This window comes from Podarcis muralis, chromosome 12, assembly GCF_964188315.1.
Source record: "Podarcis muralis chromosome 12, rPodMur119.hap1.1, whole genome shotgun sequence".
Taxonomy (NCBI): Eukaryota; Metazoa; Chordata; class Lepidosauria; order Squamata; family Lacertidae; genus Podarcis; species Podarcis muralis.
Window position 1 is genome coordinate 1,267,841 of NC_135666.1, and position 21,051 is coordinate 1,288,891.

Sequence of the window (21,051 nt, forward strand, 5' to 3'; positions counted from 1 at the left end):
TATTCAATTTACCTTAATCTCTTTAACCTTATCTTATCTTAAAAATCTTAAAATTTCAAAGTTTACATCACATTCATACATATCTCCTTAAAATCATTTCTACTAGAGCCAATTTAGTTCCTTTCCAGCATATTCCCTCAAATTTCATTAATATTACACTAATTCCAAAATTAACAAAAGAATTTCCCTTGATATCTCTAATTTTTATCCAACGTCCCTTCTTCCTGGTTTCGGGTCATGTCAGTCCTTTCTGTCCTTTACATCTAGTCCATCAATCTGGTGTTCTAATGTCCGATTCTCTCTGGGAATCCTGATAGACTGCCTCTGGACCTGGAGGTTCCACAAGAAGAGTCCTGCCGGGTCAGGCCCACTGAGCCCAGCCTCCTCTTCCAACAGCGGCCACAGGATGAGCACCCGTCCTCCCCCTTTGGGAGGTCATTTGGGGTCTGGGTCCACGGCTGGCTCTAGATGTATGCCCTGACCCCTCACTCCCCAGGGGCACAGGAATACGCAATTACCCTTTTTTTTTTAACCTTGCCATGGATGACATCCCATATATATCTCTGGTGGTCCAAGGAAGGAAGGAGATGTGGGTCTCTGCTTCCACTGGAGGCTGGAAGAACTGTAGAATTGCAAAGTTGGAAGGTCTCCAGCGGTCATCTAGTCTAACCCCCTGCCACGCCTGGTTCCGAGAAGCACCTGGATGGCAGAAACTGGGGGCTGGCCGTGTAGGACACGTGTGGTGCTGACTCCCTTCAGAGCCAAATGGCAGAGAACGGCAGGGTTGGGGGGGGGGTTGTCTGGCAGTCTGAGCTGACCACTGAGCTCCGCTGCCTTGCCAGCTGGGTCTTTTGTTAGAGCAGCCACCAGTAAGTGAGATCTCCAGTGCCCCCCCCACTTGGGGGCTGGGCCCCAGAGGAAACACGTCTGAGCCTGCAGGTGGGGGAGGTTGAGCAAGATCTGTCTTCCCTGGTGCTCCAAAGACCCCCAGAAGCTGGTCTGTCCCCCCAAAAAAAGATCCAAAGAGCTGGCAGAATGAGGGGTGAGCCACAGCCGCCCCAAATAAGGAGAGCCTGCTGGGCCGGACCAGTGGCCCATCTGGGGGAACATCCTGCTCTCACGGAGGCCGGGCAGTGGGAAGCCAGAGAGCAGGATTCGAACGCAAGAGCCCTCTCCCCTCCCCACTGGTAGAAGCTCAGCTATACAATCTAATTGCCAAATGGCGCCTTAAACCTGGGCTAGGGTTGCCACAACGGAATGTCTAGGTGCCATTTTTTCCCAACGAAGTCAATAATAATAATAATAACAACAACAATAATAATAAATAAATTCATTTTCTCTCTCTCTATATATATATTTATTAAATTTTCTGCTTTACAATTTAAAATACTCATTTTTACATCCTTAAAGACTTCCCTTCTTCTCTTTCCGTGGTTCATTTTGCATCTCTTAAATCCCTGTATATTTCACAAAAACTAAACCATTCAGCATTCCATTACTGCATCCATCAAAACTTATTTACAGTTGAATTTATCTTAACGCTGCCAGGGTTTTCAGCTGTCCGCAATTATTTCCCATATATCCAATAAACGTTTTCCAATCTCCTCTAAACGTACTTTCTTCTCGTTCTCTTATTCTATATGTAAAGCCTGCAAACTGAGCATATTCTGTCAGCTTAAGCTGCCATTCTTCTTTAGTTGGGACCTCGCTCGTTTTCCGTTTTCCATTCCATGGAAAATGGACAATAATTTCATTTCTATACCAATAGCAGCCATGGATTTATCTAATACTTTTTTTTTAAGCCATCCAGGTTGGTGGCCTTCGCTGCCTCCTTTGGGAAAGAGTTTACCTGTGCCTTTAAAACCACCTGGGAGCCAAGAGAGAGTCAGGGCAGGGCTTCCCAAATTAACGGGTTTAACCCTTTGTTAGCCTTTGGCACTTATTACCTGCAAAGGCAAAGAGCGCCACCTTCTGGGCAAAGGCTGCAGTGCTGATGGGAGTCAACCTGCATTTTATTCCTATCAGCAAAAGAGGACAGTTTGGGGTGGAAAAGGGCGCTCTGGGTTGCGGGCAGTTCTTTCCGGCAGGTGCCAGGTGGGGTGTCAAGGAGTGCCTGGCACTGCCCCCTTAGTGTGCCCCATCTTTCTCCCCTACACCCTTCAGAACCGTAGAGTTGGAAGTGACAAATGCAGGAATCTCAACGAAAGCATCCTTTCTTTCTTTCTTTCTTTCTTTCTTTCTTTCTTTCTTTCTTTCATGAGATTTTTAAATTTTAATTAATTAAAATTAAAATTAATTTAATTAATTAAAATTAAAATTAATTACTTAAAATTAAAATTAATTACTTTTTTTCCATTGCACCATAAAATTAGAAATAGAAAAGAAAAGGACAATAGAAATAAAGATTGAGAAAAGAAAAAGAGAGAGCAGTAAGATAAAGGGTAAAAAAAATAGCAAGAGAAGAACTTCTTATTTTCCATCTGCCTGTTCCATAAAAAAGTGGAAAGCCCACCACTTTCCTTTTAAGATTTATTTGGTTTTTCAGATTAAAATTTTACAATCCTATATTGAAATAAATCATAAAAACAAGATTCCAAGGAACCTCCTGGACTTCCACCCTCCCCTTTGTGGGTCCTATTATTAATCATTCCCTCCTGCATCTTTTATAATAATCCAAATGTTTTACGTCTCCATTATCGCCAAAGTTCACCATTAAACTACAAGTGATATTCCAATCCTGCGAGCCCACCGTTTTCCAAGGCTGTCCGTTCCTTGCTAGACAAGCTCCACAGAAACGCAGGCAGGGGCCACAGTTCCTGGCGCACTGCTCCGTCTTGCGCATGCTGGGACTGCAGAGAGGGAGAGCAAGGCCTGGCGCCGTCTTGCCCATCTTGCCAATCAAGGGCAGGTGCCCATGGTGGGCGTCCAGCGTGAGCCAGAGGCCCCTGCCCAGCAGGGCTTGAGCTTTGAGCAGCCAGCGCTGACATTGCCAGCCTCAGCTCTTTCGGAAACTCTTAGCACAATTTTCTGCGTTCCGTTTGTTCCTGCTCTTCTCATTGGAGCCCAAATACCTTGCAGCATGCAATATAAACAGCAATATGAAATAAACCCAAACATTACATGCCTTCCAGACCGTCTGTAATTTTGTCTGTCCTTGACTGTGTATTTCAAAATAATCGGTCAAGGCCTTTTTTGTTTTTTCCATAAATTTTTGATCGTCTAATAAATCATCATTTAGTCTCTATCTAAAGGAGATTTGGCTTTCCTTTTGTAGTTCCATAATCAAGGAATTATGGTCTGAAAAGGTTCTGGGATTGATTTCAATTTTTTTGACTCTTGTCTCCAATTCTTTGGAAATCTATAGGGAATCAATTCTCGAGCTGCTGTCATGTACGTGACTGTAGTAAGTGAACTCTTTATCAAACAAATGTTTTGTTCTCCATATATCTATCAAATTTAAATTTTGAGCCGTATCAAAGAAAGTCTCTGGTAACTTACCTTCTGGCTGATCTGTCTTTATCCAGAGAAGGAACTCCATTTAAGTCTCCCATTAAGATCATCATCTTTTGATCTGCAAATTCGAGTAGTTCTGTTTTTTCTAATTTTTTGAAAGAGATTGCTTTTTTGTCATTGGGTGCATAAATGCCAACCAGAATCACTTTCTCTCCATGAATTTTGATTTGTATTATTAAGATTCTACCTTTCTCATCCTTCTGAATCAATTTGGGTTCAACTGCAGGATTGATATAGAAAACCACTCCTCTCTTTTTTGTAACTGTTCAATTCTCTGCGTTTATATCCCCCCAAGTCGCTCCTGGTTGTCCCCCTCCCCTTTCTATCCTCACAACGACCTGAGAGGGAGGTTAGGCTGAGAATAAGTGACTGGCCCCCAAGTTCACACAGGGAGCTCCCCGCCCGAGTCAGGATTCGAACCCTGGTCTCTCCCAGGCCGCCTTCTGGTACTCTAACCACTACACCACACTGCCTCTCAGACGAATGATTCCTCAGAGGCAATTGCCCGACTTCCTTGAGCTTGCCTGGAATCCAAAGGGATCTCTCTCTCTCTCCCCCATCGTTTCTGTGCTGGAAAAGATCACTTGGTGCATTTAAGGGAAGAGCGTGGCTCCCTCCGTCAGCCCCGCCAGGGCCCGATCCAGCCTCCACCTCCCAAGCAGACGGGGCGCGGTGCTCAGCCTTGCCTTCTGTATTTCAGGGGATCGTGGGGAATCTGTCCAGTGGGAAGTCAGCCTTGGTTCATCGCTATCTGACGGGGACCTACGTGCAGGAGGAATCGCCAGAAGGTAAGGGGGCAGGCCCTCTTGTGGGCCACAGCCATGCCTGGCACTCCCTGCTGTACGAAATTTATGCACTGCATAATTGCAAAATGCGCTCACTGCACGACTGTAGAAAAAACAACAAGCCTCAAAGCACTTTACAAAAAGAGAATTTTTCTTTAAAACCAACAGCAATCATTTAAGACTTTCGAAAAGTTCAAATAACAATAGACTAGAAACAGATTAAAACTCACATCTCTTTTCTACATACCCAGCTGGGCTTGTCTGAACAGGAATGTTTTTAGCAGGCATCAGAAAGGGGAAGCTGTCAATAGGCAGGGAGTTTCAAAGTTCATTCGCTGCCACACAGGCAGACTTGAGTTCTTACCAATAAGGAACCTCTCTTACATGACCCTTGTAGCAGCGTCAGGGCCGTCAATCAAAGTGGTTTAGGGGGCGCAGGGGGGTTAGGGACAGATGTGGGGTTGTGCCTTTCGCACTCTGCCCTGTTCCTGTGCTCAGGGCAGAGAGCAGGGTCCAGCCCTTCCTGTGGTCTCCTCCTGTGGGAGAGGCCCCCCTCCATCTCTCAGACCCTCCTGGTCCTGGGGGTCAAGCGGACATCTCTGTGACTCCCCGGAGGAGCCCCTCTCCTTAATTCAATGGGATCCGAAAGTCCTCTTCGCTGTGCTTCTCCAACCTGCCGGGAGAGACTTTCCTCTGGTTTAATCCTGGCAGCCGCTGGGCTTCCCACCAGACACCCATCTGAAAAAACCTTGGGTGCTGTGGATGTAAACAGTACGTTGGGACTGGGAACTGCAAGGGGCTGCTGAGGACAGAGACCCCCAGGCTCCCCACTCCCTGTTTTGCCGCCTTTAGAGTAGGGGTGGCTGTGAGCGAGCTTGGAGCATCCTTGGCCCATAGCTGTAAACTTTTCCCTTTTCTTGCGAGGAATCCTATTCGGAATAAGGGAATTTCCCTTAAATAAAGGGAAACGCTGACAGCTATGCCTTGGCCAAGCGCAGCCTCCGTGCTGCTGGCTTGAAGGAACCAGTTTCCTTCGTGTCGCTCAGAGGCGGCCCCGATTCTGCTGCAAAGCCCAAGTTCCACTCTTGGCCTCTTCTGCTGCCTCCTCCTGTTTTCTGCTCGCTTACTTACAATGTGCTCTGCTCAGAATGACACTTGGGGGGGGCAGGTTCTAATGGTCCTTTCCTAAGCACCTGGCCCTGACCGGGAGACCCCTAAAATCCCAGGCAGGGTGGTCTAAGGGATGATGGCCAGGGGCAGATTTCCAGTGGCCAGAGAGAGGGGCAGTTTCCTCTGGCCGAAGCCAAAGAGCTTGAGGCAGCGGGAGCAAAATGCTTTGGGTCTAAGGGTCTCTTGTTTGGGGCCGCCAGTTTCCCTGTGCCCCAGGGAGGTGGGTCTGTGGGGAGTGTTAACGGAGAAATCTGAGGGCTCCCTTGGACAAAAAACAAGGACACGAGCCAGGAAGACCAGAGCAAAACAGCAGCCAGTAGGCTTGGTCTTTATTGAAGACTGTCACGACAGGACTCCCACCTGCCACCAGGTGGAACAAGATGGAAGCCCCAAACAAAAGAGCCCCCAAACTTTTATTAACTGCTAATCCCCATGTTTTGGGATGCGGGTGGCACTGTAGGTTAAATCACAGAGCCTAGGACTTGCTGATCAGAAGGTCGGCGGTTCTAATCCCCGCAACGGGGTGAGCTCCCGTTGTTCGGTCCCTGCTCCTGCCAACCTAGCAGTTCGAAAGCACATCAAAGTGCAAGTAGATAACTAGGTACCACTCTGGCGGGAAGGTAAACGGCATTTCCGTGCACTGCTCTGGTTCGCCAGAAGCGGCTTAGTCATGCTGGCCACATGACCCGGAAGCTGTACGTCAGCTCCCTTGGCCAGTAAAGCGAGATGAGCACCGCAACCCCAGAGTCAGCCACGACTGGACTGAACGGTCAGGGGTCCCTTTACCTTTAATCCCCATGTTACCCCCCAAAAACTACATCATTCATACATCATGGTTACATCATGAAAGGGGAGGTCTGGTGGCAGTAATCCGAGCATCCTGGACCCTGCCCCATGGTTTCCCTTGCCCTCCACCAAACACCCACCAAGTGGAACAAAAGAGGTATTTACATTTCCCTGTTTCCCAGCCAAGTTCATCCCACCCTTTTGTCTTCATCTGGGTTTGTTATTTCTGGAAGGGCTACCTGTCTGGCACTCAGGTCTCAGGATGCCAGGGATTATCACTCAGGCAGAGGGGCTGCTGAGGAGCTGAGCTCACAGGTCTATAGGAATTTCTGAAGTTTCCCCTGTGAGCCAGTACAGAGATACATTTATCAGTGAATTCTTACATTTGGTATTGTGCAGCAAAGGCCCTTTGAATACACTGGAAGAAACTGTGATGGGGTGTTTTGTGGGGACAAATCACTAAAGTTTCAAAAGCGATTGTGCATGATGTCTGCTGGAGGGGCAACACCCCCCAACCTATACATAAATTCCTGCAACAGGAGCACCATTAGGTCAGCCCCACTCCTGTTGATGCGAGACAGGAGAAAGAGAGAGGGGACTTATCTAGGGCAGGGCTGGGGAGACTTGGGGAGCTCTTTCTTGCAGTTGGGGGGGGGTCAGATCCCTTGCCCAGGAGGTGGACCTTTTCCTGATTGGCTCTGCCACTGATCTCTCCCCCCCCCCCGACTCCACCCCCTGTCCTGCCTTTCTGCCTCCCAGGTGGCCGGTTCAAGAAGGAGATTGTGGTGGATGGGCAGAGCTACCTGTTGCTGATCCGCGATGAAGGAGGCCCTCCGGAGCTGCAGGTAAGTCTCTGGGCCCCCCTTCTTGGTGGGGGTCAGGGAGGGGTCTTGCTGTGGGGCCCCCTCAGCCTCTGGGAGTCGCCTCTGAAAGGCCAGGCTTTGGGATACTCTAGCAAAGCTGACCGGAAAAGTTAGAGGAGCCCCAAATCAAAAAATATACAGAGAATGGAGATTATTCAAGGAGTATATAAGATTATATTCTAAAAAATGATATTATCCTAGCAGAATTGAATGATACTTGTATATAATAAACAAATGGAACAAATATACTAGAAAAATATACAGGAAAAAGCTATAAAACAAACTGTGATAAAATTAAGACAATAGAAAAAGTACAACGAGAAAGATCGGAAGTTTCTTTCAGAAGGCTTTATAAGACAGGATGTTATAACTAATATTCATTTCTTATTGTTAATTCTCTTTTGTTCTTTTTTATTTTTATTTTCTTTATACTTTTTCGTGTTTAATTTTGTTGTAACCATTTGTAATACATATGTAGGATGATATTTTAAATTAATAAAGACGAATTTGAAAAAAAGAAAGGTGAGGCTTTGGAAACACTTCCAGGGCAGCGAGAGACCCCCTCGGACAGGAGAGACAAAAATGGAGCTCCTCTGTTGTCCTGTTGGAAGGGCTTCTCAGGGGGTCCTGCTGGGGGCGGCGGCGGAGGCCATGCTGCTCTGACTCTCCCCCCCCCCCCCCCGCGTTCTTTCTCCAGTTTGCGGCCTGGGTGGACGCCGTGGTCTTTGTCTTCAGCCTGGAGGACGAGATCAGCTTCCAGACGGTCTACAACTACTACCTGCGGCTCTGCAGCTACCGGAACACCTCGGAGGTGCCCATGGTGCTGGTCGGCACGCAAGGTGAGCGGGGGTGGGGCTGGTCAGTGCAGGGCAGGACCCCTCTGGCCGGCCTCGGAGCAGACTGGAGGGTCAGGCAGGGGAAGCCGCTCTCTCTGGTCTGGGGATCACGGCAGGGTCCGGGCTGCCCTGCTCTGAGAAGGAAAACAAGGAATCCCACCCGTAGCAAACTGTCTTGTCCCAGAGAAGGGCGGGCAAGAGGCTGCTATGAGGACTCACCTCTGGGTTGCAAGGGGGCTGCTGTTGCTGTTCTCCCCCTCCCCACATTATTATTATTATTATTATTATTATTATTATTATTATTATATAATTCGTTTATACCTCACCCATCTGGCTGGCTTCACAGTTTTTCCTACATTGTGATTTTTGCATAGCGCGCACACACATGCATCATGATTGGCGATATATATTGTCAGGTCGGAAATTATGAAACCGATATTACGATATGGACTTGGACGATATATTGATATATTGCCCAGCCCTAGAGACCTCTGGGTATAGGGTGGTATATAAATAATAATAATAATAATAATAATAATAATAATAATAATAATAATAATAATAAATTGTCCAGTAGCACCTTAGAGACTAAGTTTGTGCATGCACACTTCTTCAGATACCAAAAAAAGCTTATACCCAGAACAAACTTCATTGGTCTCTACTGGACAATTTTTCAATTTATTTCAACTGTGTCAGACCAACATGGCTACCTGCCTGAAAATAATAACGGGGTTGGCACAGATACAAAACTGAGCCACCTTAAATGGCCAAATCCCGCCCCCTACAGCCCATTCTGTAGGATTGCTGTAGGATGGGGACTGCCTTGGATGGGGGGGGGGGGCAGAACAGAATGCATTTTCCTGGCTGGCTGGCTGGCCCACGGCAGCGTTTTGTCCCAGGTCTCGCTTGCCCCATGGTCTCGACATCCTCAGGGCTTTGCTGCAGAGGAGAGAGACGGTGAGTCTTCGCCCCGAGGAGCTTACAGTCTAGTGTTTGCCAGTGCGTGGGCAACATAACAGGGGGAGGGAGGGGTGTAGTGAAAAGCAAATGTGTGGGAGACCCCCCTTGGCACGTGGGCTCTGCGGTGGATGCGGACGGGGGGCAGGGGGTCATGTCTGCCTTTGCACAGGCATGTTCTGGATCCAGAAGGGAAGGTCTGGGGTGCTGTGGGGGCAGCAGTTTTTGTTCACAGTAAGTGATTTATCAGGAGGAGGAGGCCTTGAGGGGTCTGCTTGGACTGGGGCCAGAAGTGGAAGGTCAGGGGGCGCCCCTCTCCAGCCCCTGGACAGATGAAAGGGAAGGGGGCCTCTTTCCCTCCCCCTGAACTTAGAGCAGGAATGGGGGACCTGCTGTGACACCCCACTCAAAAAAAATGTGGTTGGCCTCCCACCCTTGTCCCTAACCACTGGGCAAGCTGGCTGTTGGGGCTGCTGTGAGTGGGGGGAGTCTGGCCTGGCAACATCCAGGGAGGGGCACAGCAGGGCCCCCCCAAGCATGGCGGACTTTGTTCGTTGGTTTGATCAAAATTTATATAGTGCCTGATTTTTGGGGGGGGGGGGGGAATGCCTCACAGAGTTCTGCAAAAAGACAAGAAAACCAAGGACAAAATTACTGCAAAATTACATGCAAAAAGTTAAAATGCTAAAGCGCCTTTAAGATTTGTGTCAACTTCCTAAGCGTCTTGACAGGCTTGTTGAAAGGAGTGCTTTTATTAGAGAGCCAGGAAGGCGCCTGCTTGGGGTCCAGAGGCAGGGAGTTCCCAAGGACACACTCAATGCCTGAGTTTTTACAAGGGCGTCAAATGGGTGTGATGTGGCAGGGCCCATTCCGCCCACTGAGTGGCTGCACAAGGTGCTGGCAACGGGCTGCATGTCGTTGTGCCCAGGCCCTGGGGCACTGTGTGGGGCAGCAGTGACCCCTGCCTGCCCCAGGGAGGCTGGCATCAGGGGGGCAGATGTTCTCAGGCCTCTCCCTGACCCCCTCCCTCCCTCCCTCCCTCTCAGATGCCATCAGCGCCACCAACCCCCGGGTGATTGACGACTCCCGCGCCAGGAAGCTGTCAAACGACCTGAAGCGCTGCACCTACTACGAGACCTGTGCCACCTACGGGCTCAATGTGGAGAGAGTCTTCCAGGATGGTAAGTGGGCGCCGGGCCAGCAAGAGGGGAGCGGGGCTGCCTTGCTGGGGCGCAAGAAGGGAGCCCGTCTTTCTTGACAGCAAGTGGGCAACGGCGTTTGCCCCGAATTGCCTTTTCTACGATGGTATGTTGACTGCTTTTTTTAAAGAAATACACCATTTAGAGTAGAGATTGCTGGTCCATCTTGTGGCAGTGAGTTCCACAGGACCCTTTATGTTTTGCGTGGTCTCTGTTGGTGGCAGAGCAGTATTTGCCAGGGGCTTTGGGCTGCAGCTCCCATTAGCCCCCAGTCAGCCCCAGGGAGAAGGCGGTAGAGCAAGGGTTCCCCAAGTGGATGGAGGAATTACTTGGGGGTGGGGGCCGCTCAGAGACGAGGGGGTGGCAGGGAGCACTGTACTTGCAGGTGACTACCAGGTTTTGAAAAGCTGGCATCACCAGACCAAGTTCATGCATTTTGTTGGGTTAAAAGAGTTGTAATTTGAACAAGAGTGCAATTAATTGTCACTGTTTTTAATTGTATTGTGCTTACACCTTCTGAATTGGGTCGTGCAAAGAGCTCTCCTGCGTAATGCATTTTATAGGAACCAAGGGGGTGGCTGAGGCCTGGCGCTCTTGCAGGGCCTTTTCAGCAGTGGCTTCCTGGCTGAGAGGGGAGGAGCCCTTGCAGTGCTTGGAGGTGGGGCCTGGATCGGGTGAAAGCCTTCTGATTGGTCTGGGGAACAGCGGCCTGTGATTGGTCCTGGAGGACTCCGCTCAGGGAAAACAGGCAGTTAACCGCCCCTATGAGAAAGTCATGGTGGCTGAGGGGAAAGTGGGGGGCAGAGACTTGGGGTGAAGAGCATGGGGAAGGAGCCCTGCCAGGCTGCCCTCTGGGCACGTGCCCACACAACATGGGTGAGCGAAGAGTCCCAAAGGGGTCAGCTGCCCAGCAGGCAGAAGTGCAACTGGGAGAGCTTTTGGTGGACTTGGGCTGAGGGCGGACATTTGGCCCTGAGTGTAGCTGTCAACTTTCCCCTTTTCTTGCGAGGAAGCCTATTTGGAATAAGGGAATTTCCCTTAAAAAAAGGAAAACATTGACAACTATGGCCCTGAGGCAAACCTGGCCTGCCTCGCCCGCCCCCAATCTCAGAGGGGGCAGCGGAGAAGGGTCACAGTGGGAAGTTACGGTGGCAGGGAGTTCCAGAGACCCTGCAATAGAGGTGGGGCAACCCATTGCCACCACCCCCCCTGCAAATACCTGTTGTGGTTCAGCCTCGCCCCCCCCCCCATTCTTGCCTTTCCCCAGCCCATCTGTGGGGGGGGGAGGCACCCCAAGTGTGGCTGCTGTGCCAGAGATGGGGGCTGAGTGCGCTTTCGGATGCTGCTCCCCCCTTTCTGGAAACTGCCCCCCCAATGGTCACCTGGGGCTTATCTCTCTCCCCCCCCCTCGCTTTTCCAGTGGCCCAGAAGGTGGTGGCCCTGCGCAAGAAGCAGCAGCTCTCCATTGGGCCCTGCAAGTCGCTGCCCAACTCTCCCAGCCATTCGTCCGTCTCGGCCGCCTCCATCCCCTCCGTGCACATCAACCAGGTAGGGGGGCATCTTTGGGGAGGGCCCTGGGTCTTTCCGGGGAGCTTGGAGGGTCTTTCTGGCCAGCCCCGTGAGCGGGAAGAGGCTGTCCTGGGCTGAGACCTGCCGGAAACCAGAGTTGTTGTTGTTGTTGTTTAATTTATTTAATCATTTTTTTCAATACAAACAACAACTGCAAAAGACACATACGGCGAAAACCATAATAACACAATTTGACAATTCAGATCTGAATACACTGATATACCTATGACTACACCTTTTTAACAATGTTTTCCCACCTCTCTCTCCTCCCACCACTATCCGCCTTATCGCTTAAATATTCCTCCCAGATTTCTTCATATTTATCCATTCTTAATTTGCGTCGACATGCAGTTCGTTCGCATGCAGCTAATCTGTCCATATTATCAATCCATGTGCTCAATGGAATCTCTTTGCGGCTCTTCCAATTCATCAAAACAAGTTTTTTTGCTTCTAATATAGCACGGTACATCCATTTTTTTTGACCCCTTGTAATCTCCCACGTTTCCAGAATATAATTTAGAATTCAATTCCCCTAAATAACAATTTCTTTTTATTACTCTTGCTGTAAACATCCTCACCAGGAAAGCAGAGTTCTTGTTGCTCAGAGGTGTAGCCTCACTCAGCCAGACAGGCCTAGAAAGCCCAAAAAGGGCTTTGCTGGATCTGGCCCCTCTACTCCAGCGTCCCGTCCTCACAGTGGCCTCCCCAATGCTCCATATGGGAAGCGTGGAAGCAACAGCGATTCTCCAATTGTTATTCCCCATCTTCCAGTGTTCAGAGGTAGACTGCCCCTGGCCATGGAGGTTCTGCTATCGCAATAGATCTCTATAAGACGAGCCCTTGCGGCTGGATCAGGCCAATGGCCCAACTTGTTTAGCATGCTGTCTTTGCAGAGGGCACCCAGATGCCCCCCCCCCCCCGGTAGCCTTCAATGGAAAAGATGGAGAGAGGAAGGATTGCCCTGACTGGAGGGGAAGAGCTGGCTCGACCTCAGCTGGAGTGGCAGAAGGGGGGGGCTGATCCTGGGGGTGTCTCTGATGCCCTCTCTTTGCAAACTCAGGGGGTCAGGTGACAACCAGCACCACCCTCACGCCAAGCAGCGCTTTCTGCATACTTGTGAGACTCCCTTGCCAGGCAGGTGGGAAGGAGAGCTGAAAATGATGCCAATGTATTTCACACCTGGCATCCAATGCTCCGCTTTGGTTTCAGATAGTATCTGGGCAGACGAGTCTTAAAAGCCCAGGACAGGAATGTTCACAGTCCACCAGCAGCTCTGGTGGCTCATTTGCCAGAAGTCATCTATTTAGCATTAACTCTGGCAGTCCCTCCCTGCGAGAAGTGAGGTTACAGGGAACCAGACAAAGGGCCTTCTTGGTGGTGGCACCCACCATGTGGAATGCCCTCCCACCAGATGTCAAGGAAATAAGCAACTATCTGACTTTTAGAAGACATCTGAAGGCAGCCCTGGTTTGATGTTTTATTGTGTTTTTAATATTCTGTTAGGGACACGGGTGGTGCTGTGGTCTAAACCACAGAGCCTAGGACTTGCCGATCAGAAGGTCAGTGGTTCGAATCCCCTTGACGGGGTGAGCTCCCGCTGCTCAGTCCCTGCTCCTGCCAACCTAGCAGTTCGAAAGCACGTCAAAGTGCAAGTAGATAAATAGGTACCGCTCCAGCGGGAAGGTAAACGGCGTTTCTGTGCGCTGCTCTGGTCCGCCAGAAGCGGCTTAGTCATGCTGGCCACATGGCCCGGAAAAACTGTCTGCGGACAAACGCCGGCTCCCTTGGCCTATAGAGCGAGATGAGCGCGAAACCCCAGAGTCGTCCACGACTGTACCTAACGGTCAGGGGTCCCTTTAACTTTACTAATATTCTGTTGGGAGCTGCTCAGAGTGGCTGAGGCAACCCAGCCAGATGGGCATGGTATAAATATATTATTATTATTATTATTATTATTATTATTATTATTATTATTATCCACTCCATTCTGACCAAACAAAGCTTCCTGGTGTATATTTTGCTCTAGGAGGCGCAGTTTGGTCAGAATTGAGTCGATGCTTCCAGAGTTAATGCTAAATACTTTACTTCTGGTCAATGAGCCACCAGAGCCGCTAGAGGGCCGTGAAATATTGTGTCCTGGACTTTTTAGACTTGCCCCTCCATCTGAAGGTAAACGGCGTTTCCATGCGCTGCTCTGGTTCGCCAGAAGCGGCTCAGTCCTGCTGGCCACATGACCCGGAAAAACCGTCTGCGGACAAACGCTGGCTCCCTCGGCCAGTAAAGCTAGATGAGCGTCGCAACTCCAGAGTCGTCCGTGACTGGACTTAACAGTCAGGGGTCCCTTTACCTTTTATCCATCTGAAACCCAAGGGGCAAATTGGTTGCCAGGTGTGATTTTTTTCCAGCTCTTACTAATAGAGTTTGAAGGGACTCTGAGGGTCATTCATCCTACATTGGCTCCCAGGATGTTTCTGAGCACAATTCAAAGTGTTGGTGCTGACCTCGAAAGCCCTAAATGGCCTCAAAGGCCCAGTATACCTGAAGGAGCGTCTCCACCCCTATCGTTCAGCCCGGACACGGAGGTCCAGCTCCGAGGGCCTTCTGGCGGTTCCCTCATTGCGAGAAGCAAAGCTACAGGGAACAGGGCAGAGGGCCTTCTCAGTGGTGGCGCCCACCCTGTGGAACGCCCTCCCATCAGATGTCAAAGAGATAAACAACTACCTGACATTTAGAAGACATCTGAAGGCAGCCCTGTTCAGGGAAGTTTTTAATGTATGACATATTAGTGTATTTTTGGTCTTTGTGGATGCTGCCCAGAGTGGCTGGGGAAACCCAGCCAGATGGGCGGGGTACAAATAAATAATAATAATAATAATAATAATCCAGTCCAACCCCCTTCAATGCAGGAATCGCAAATAAAGCATCGCTGGTGGGTGGCTCCAAACCCTTGTTTAAAAACCTCCAAGGAAGGCGAGGCCTCCATTTGAAATCTGCTGTTCTTGTTGATTCTGCTGCTGCGGCGGGGGGGGGGGGGGAGGCAGCCCCTTTTGGGGGATGGGATAGATGGTTTGGTGGTGTGGGAGGGCCCCCAGTGTCGCCCCCCCTGGCCTCACGCGTCCCCCTTCCTCCCCAGGCTGCCAACGGGAGCGGGGCCTTCAGCGACTACTCGTCCTCTGTGCCCTCGACCCCCAGCATCAGCCAGCGAGAGCTGCGGATCGAGACCATTGCCGCCTCCAACACCCCCACCCCCATCCGCAAGCAGTCGAAGCGCCGCTCCAACATCTTCACAGTGAGTGCCTGAGTGTCCGGGGGGGGCACGGGAAGAGGGTGGGGGGGCTCCTTTGGGTGGGCTGCCTGCGCAGAGCAGCCCATTCATTGCCTGCGGGGGGCAAAGTGGGGCGACACCAAGGCATAGCTGTCAACCTTCCCTTTTTTTGCGGGAAATTCCCTTATTCCAGCGCCGTTTGCTATCCCGGATTGTTAGCTATCCCGTAGTCTGTCCCCAGGACAGGTGAGGCTGCTGATCCCTTATTTTCAAATCCGAAAGTTGACAGCTATGCACCAAGGTTGCCCCACAAGGAACCACGTGGTGGGTCTTGCCCTGTTCCAAACATTTGCAAATGGTTTGGACACAGGAGGGACGCACATCCACTTTGCAGATGATTAAAAATCGGGACAGATTGCAAACACTGCTGGGAATAGGATTGAGCTACAGGGTGACGTTGTGGAGACATGAGGGGGGAGCAGAGATTTCATGAAGAGTCATTCTGGATTGTCCTCTCCCCTGAGTGACCATTTTTTTTAGCTTTCTTGGTTGTCCAGAAAATACTGAATTTGAAAAATTGGATCCCTCCCTTTGCCCCACGGCCTTTGGCTTCTGCCTCTCTGATTCCTATTATTATTATTATTTAGAATGGATATACCGCCCTATACCCCGGGGTCTCAGGGCGGTTCACAGAATAAAATCAAGATATAAAATCACAAAATACCTAACAAAAATAAAAACAACAGCCCAATAGGCCTCCCGCCAAAAAAAAAAACCCCACATTTTTAAGAGGGCATAGGATGTAAATCGGACCAACCAAAGGCCTGGTTAAAAAGGAACGTATTTGCCTGGTGCCTAAAGGTGTTTAATGAATGTGCCAGGCGAACTTCACTGGGGAGAGATTCCGAGGACCCTCCTTGCTTCCTCCTCAGTTTTAAGGGCCCAATTCCCTCCCCGCTTCTGTTCTTCTACAGAAGTCCAGATACCACCGGGGGGGGGGGTGCAGATTTCCTGCAAATAGCTATAAAGACAAAAGAGCAAATTCATTTTGGAAAATCCTGGGAGGGAGGGTGTGGCTGCCACCTGCCCTTCAGGGAAGCGAAAGGGGCTGCCCCCCCCCCCGGGGTCTTCCATCTTAAAGAATGGCCAGGGGACATGGTTGGCCAGTCCATACTTTTGAAAAATTGCATCCCTTCCAAAGAGAATCCCCAGGCGGGACCTCTCCCCATTTTTCAATCATCTGTTTGCAACACGGGCCCAGGCTGTCCCGTCTTGAAGTCTTGACCATTGTAGAGAATCTGTATCTTTGAACACGGGCAAAGGCTTCCTGATTTCCAATCGGAGAAAAACCACGAACACGCTTAACCCCAGAGCAGGCATCGCCTGGCCTGAAAGCAGCTGCGCAGCCCCCCCCTGCCCCACGAGGGCCACAGAGCAGTGCATGCCCCTCGGGAGGGAGGTGGGGGCACCTCCAGAGGCTGTGGGTCTTGCTGGGGCTCCTTGGCTTGGCTGGGAGGTCTTCTGCTGCAGCCGGGGGGTGGGCAGGATGTGGAAGCTGGGGCTTGCCTGTCTGGCGCTCGGGCGGGGGCTGTGGGGCACAGCCTTTGCAAAGACAAATGGCCGCTGTTCTCTCTTGCAAGCCCCCCCCCCTCAGCCCACTTGACCAGACCCAGTCTCTGGGTCTTCTTCCCTGGGCCACTTCCGCGCACAAACACAAACACACCCTGCCTTCCTGGGTCTCGGCTCTTCCTCCGCAAGGGGGCTGCTGCTGGCTGTGGGGGTCCGGCGGGGGCCCTGGCTGTCCTTGCTCCTGCTTGCTTTGCTGCCCCCACTGCACGCGGCCCCCTCCCGACGCTCCTGCTTGCTCCTGCTGGCTGCTGCCTTCCTCCCTGCTCCTCACCGGCGGATCTTTGAGCGAGCGCTGCGCTGGCCTGCTCCCTCTCTCGCTCGCTTGCCCCCACCGCCACTCGGACGGAATGGCTTGCCGTGAGACCACCCCTCTTGCTTGGCGTCCCCCCCCCCCCCGGGCTCCCTGCGGATCTGCTCTCTTCACCATGCTTGTTCACGTCCATCTACAAACTGCTGCCCAGCAGCTGCTCTCACGTGGGGGTCCTTCCGAGGGGCGGCACTGGCGGGGGGCTCCGGACGGGGGCTCCTGAAGGGTCTGGCAGCCGGGGCTTGTTTGGCTGTTGGGGAGGGAGGGAGGGAGGGGACCCTGTTTCCTTGGTCTTCACCTCTGCACCCCTCATTCCCAGAAGCTCATTCCCATGGCTGCTGCTTCCCCCTGCCTCCCTCTCCCAACTCCGGCTGCTTCTGCCCCTTCCTGGCTCCCTCTCCTGCTCTCTGCACCAGCCAAGGAGGACGGAGGGTGTCAGTGTGTCTCTGGCCAGCAGGTGGAGGCAGAGTCCTGCTTCCCTTCCTTCCTCCTTTCTTCCTCCCTCCCTCCCTCCCTTGGCTCTTCCTTCTCTCTCATCTGCTCGGCCTGACTGCTGCTGCTGCCGCTGCTGCCGCCCCACCTCTGGGCTGGCCAGCCTGATTCTCTGTGTCCTTCCTGCCGTGCCCCAGACAGACAGACAGACAGACGCGCACACACACGTCCTTTTCTGAGTATAACATGCCAAACTCTTTATTCTTTCGATATTTGCAGATATGTGCCACTGTTTCCAACTTTTCATCAACCAAAAGGCCTTTTCAACTCCTTCCAAATTAGAAGACCCCGTTGGTTTCCCAGCAGGCAGCTCAGTACCAATTCTCTCACTTTTCATTGCCTCTCCAGGGCCGGATCAGGGACAGGCACTGGGAGTGATCTCAGATTAGCGGCCTGCCCTACCTGCCGCCTGGGGCCCCCTCCTCCCGGAGACACGCAGGAGCCTTTAGCCCCTCCTCCTCCTCCCCCCCTCTCTAAAGTCTCTCGGAGGGAGTCTGCTGCGCCTGCCCTCTAAGCCGGGACTTTGCTGGGCGAGCTGGACTGTCCGCGTGCCGAGAAGGGGCCCTCCGGGACAGGAAGACCGCCAGAGCCGCCAGGAAGTGCCAGGAGATGGAGGGGCCACGGGACGCTATGCCGCCGGCCGCGCCCTGCTACTTGCTCTTCGGCTCCCTCCTTCCTCCTGCATGGACTCCTCCTCTCCTCCTCCTCCTCTTCTTCCTCTTCTTCTTCCTCCTCCTCCTCTTCTTCCTCCTTCTCTGCCACGGCCGCCGCCGCCTCCCCAGACGCTCTTGGAGGCCCCCTCTTTTGAGCTCGTCGGAGTGCGGGGCAAGAGGGCTGCTGCCGCCGCCGCCAGCTCCTCCTTTCCGACTCCCCTTCCGAGTGCGCAGGGGTTGGTGCGGCCGGCTGCGTTGATGGACAGACAACGCAAGGGCTTGTAAGATGGACGGACGCCGGCCGAGGGCCGAAGGCTGCCTCCTCCCGCCATTCTTGTGGTTCTGAATGTATCGCTTGCGCCCCCCGCCGTGACTCCCGCAAGGCTCTCCACTGTCTCTCCAGCGCCTTCCATGGACCGCTTCTCAGCAGACTGTGGTTTCCAGCTTCATCTAGTGATCCGTTTATTTATTAAGCTGATGGTGGTGATGATGATGATGATGATGAACTGGAGTTATTGCTCTTCCTCTCCCCGCCCTCCTCCTTTCTCTCTCTCTCTCTCTCTCTCTTTCTCTCCCCAAGAATCATGTTCTAAATGTAAAGTAGCTGTTTATTGTCAAAGCTCTTTTGTAAGGGGCTGACGGTGGCCCAGTGACATCCGCGACTTTGTATGGTGCCCGTGTGTTCACCAAATAAACGGTTGGATTAGTCGGGCTGGTGCCTTCTTTTCCGGCGCTGCTTTTGCTGCTGCTGCTGCTCCCGCTGCTGCTGCTTCTGCTTCCTCCATCCACGCTCACCCCATCCCATGCTCCTCTCGTCTGTCACCCCATCCCGGGGACCAGGGGGCGGGCGGGCAGGCAGGCGGGGGCCGAGGCCACGGCAGCGCCTCCACTCCTCTGGCCTGGGGCCGGAGCAGAGAGCGGGCGGGGGCTCCCCTGAGTCTCCAGGGGGCAGCCTCCCTTGCCCTGCCCGCCCTGCCCATCTAACGCCCCCTGTCTCTTCTCTTCCAGTCTCGGAAAGGCACGGACATCGAGCGGGAGAAGAAGGCCCCGGAGTGTAAGGCGGACTCCATCGGCAGCGGGCGGGCCATTCCCATTAAGCAGGTTCGCGCTCTTCCCCATCGCTGCAGCCCTGGAGGGGGGGGCGGGCAGAAGGGGCACCTGGGGCTCACCCCACTCTTTTTCCTTCCCCGCGACTGAGGAGCATCTCTTTGTCAGGCCCATTGTGTTTCTCCATGCCAGTGTTGCAGTCACCAGCTCTGTGTTCGGCTACTCTGTGTGCCTACGTGTGTGCATTTGGGTGGTGGGTTGGAGGGGACGCGCCATCGGGGGGGGGGGGGCTACCAAGCACCATCTGCAAGCTGGCAACATCTGTGGGACTCCATGTTGCTTGCTTGGGCCCTCGTGCAATGGTTGGGGGGGGCACCATTCAGCATGGATCTCCGAAGGCTGCTGGGGACCAGGCCTGGCCCATCCTGCCAGGTTGCCAAGGCTGGTTGCAGCTTCTTGTTGGTGCAAGAGGAGGCAGCCTCGCCTGGCATTGAGCCCTGGCCCTGAACGTAGATTCCAGGGGCCGGGGTGCCTGGCCTTGCTGAAGAAGGCCTGCATCAAAGGACGTCCTTCCCAGGAGCCGGTCAAGTGCTGGGCTGGCTCTCTGTGTCAGACCGCCTTCGAGAGGAGACCAAGCCCCGCAATCCCGTAAGGTGGTTTTGCTGCCATCTCTGCTACAGCAAAAGTCTCTGCAGGGAGATTTCCTCCAGACAGCGCCAGGTCTTCTGGAGGAAGCCCCCTGCCTTGCTGTCTGCCCCATTTGGGGAAAGGACCTGGTAAGTTGAGATCTCTCCCCACTGTGGGCAGCCCCTCACGTCAAAGAAGGTGGACAGGCATCGCGGTTGCTGGTTGTGTAAGAGGGGCCTCCTGGGGCTTTGGTGCAAAATGTCTCCTGGAAGTCTCAGGGACAGGACTAGGGCAGTGTCGTCCGTCCCCCCGCCAACCCCTTTCTCTGTCACTGACACAGCTGGAGGAGGGGGAATCTGAAGGAGAAAAACGGCAGGAAGGGAAAAGCTGCAGCCGAGGGTGTTGCAGCTCAGGCAGCCTTTGTGGGAAAGAGAAGCTGTTTCCCCAGGACTTTGTTGCCGGCCCTTGGCTTCTTGGGGGCCCCACCCGCCAGCAGCCCACTCCCCACAAGGGTTTGGACCCCCTTCTCTCGCCTTTCCATGGCAAAACAGGAGGCCTTGGGGGACAGGGCATTATCTGTCCTGGCTCTGCTTGCCAGCCACGGGGCTCCCCACTCTCTTTCGGGGTCATGTGTCGGGGGGCTGACTGAGCCCCCTCCTGGTTTTGGTGACTGGCAGCAGCTGGGCAGAGCTGCAGACCACACAGCCCTCCTGTGGCTCTCTCTCCGTGGCGGCTGGGCCGCCTTCTGTGTGGCATTCAGGTAGTTTTGACTAAGTTGTGTAGCACTTGGGCTGCCATTTTGGGGTGCTCCCCCCAAATGCACACCTACAAGGCTGGGAGGGCTCTCCTGACTCCTGGCCCCTCAACCTGCCCCCACCCGGGGCTTCTGTGTGAACTCAGTCCAGGGCCCTTGCCTGACGGGGCTCCTTAGCGAAGTCTCCCTCCCAGCTGGGAGCTTGGGGGCAGAAACAGGCTCCCCACTGCGACTTGGGAGAAGGAGAGCCCAGAGGCCCGTCCTGCCCAACATCCTGCTCTTGCTGCGGAATCCCACAAGTGCGCTGCTTACTCCCGTGGCCAAGGGTTCAGGCCACCCCAAGGCTGCCCCTCTGCAGGCAGCGTCAAAGCCCCAGAGCTTCCCTGCAGACCCTCCAGGCCAGCTCCGGCCCCCCACCGCCTGAGAGTCAGGCCACAGGGCTCATCTGATCTAGGGTTCCCTGCCCCCAGGGGCAGCTGGGCAGGAGGGAAGAAGCCCTACCAACCTAGCCCCCCAGCCAAGCCCTCTGTGCCTGGCTTGCACTCGTGGAGAGCTGGGCTCCTCAGTGGGGCTGAGCAAGAGGGGAGCGGCCTCCCCCC

General features: G+C 52.9%; 1 protein-coding gene across 4 annotated transcripts in view; it reads left to right on the forward strand.

Annotated features, from left to right (window-relative positions):
- AGAP3 (ArfGAP with GTPase domain, ankyrin repeat and PH domain 3) overlaps positions 1-21,051 on the forward strand; it is a 99,788-nt gene that overhangs the window by 44,300 nt on the left and 34,437 nt on the right. For 2 of the 4 annotated variants that reach the window (XM_028750311.2, XM_028750310.2), the window contains exons 3-9: positions 4,214-4,301; positions 7,014-7,099; positions 7,815-7,956; positions 9,957-10,091; positions 11,530-11,657; positions 14,812-14,967; positions 19,033-19,125. In XM_028750311.2, coding sequence (XP_028606144.2) covers positions 4,214-4,301; positions 7,014-7,099; positions 7,815-7,956; positions 9,957-10,091; positions 11,530-11,657; positions 14,812-14,967; positions 19,033-19,125 — 828 coding nt within the window. Of the gene's footprint in view, positions 1-4,213; positions 4,302-7,013; positions 7,100-7,814; positions 7,957-9,956; positions 10,092-10,872; positions 10,986-11,529; positions 11,658-14,811; positions 14,968-17,590; positions 17,729-19,032; positions 19,126-21,051 lie in introns of those variants that run through there. The other 2 variants (XM_028750313.2, XM_028750312.2) reach the window with 2 other exon arrangements.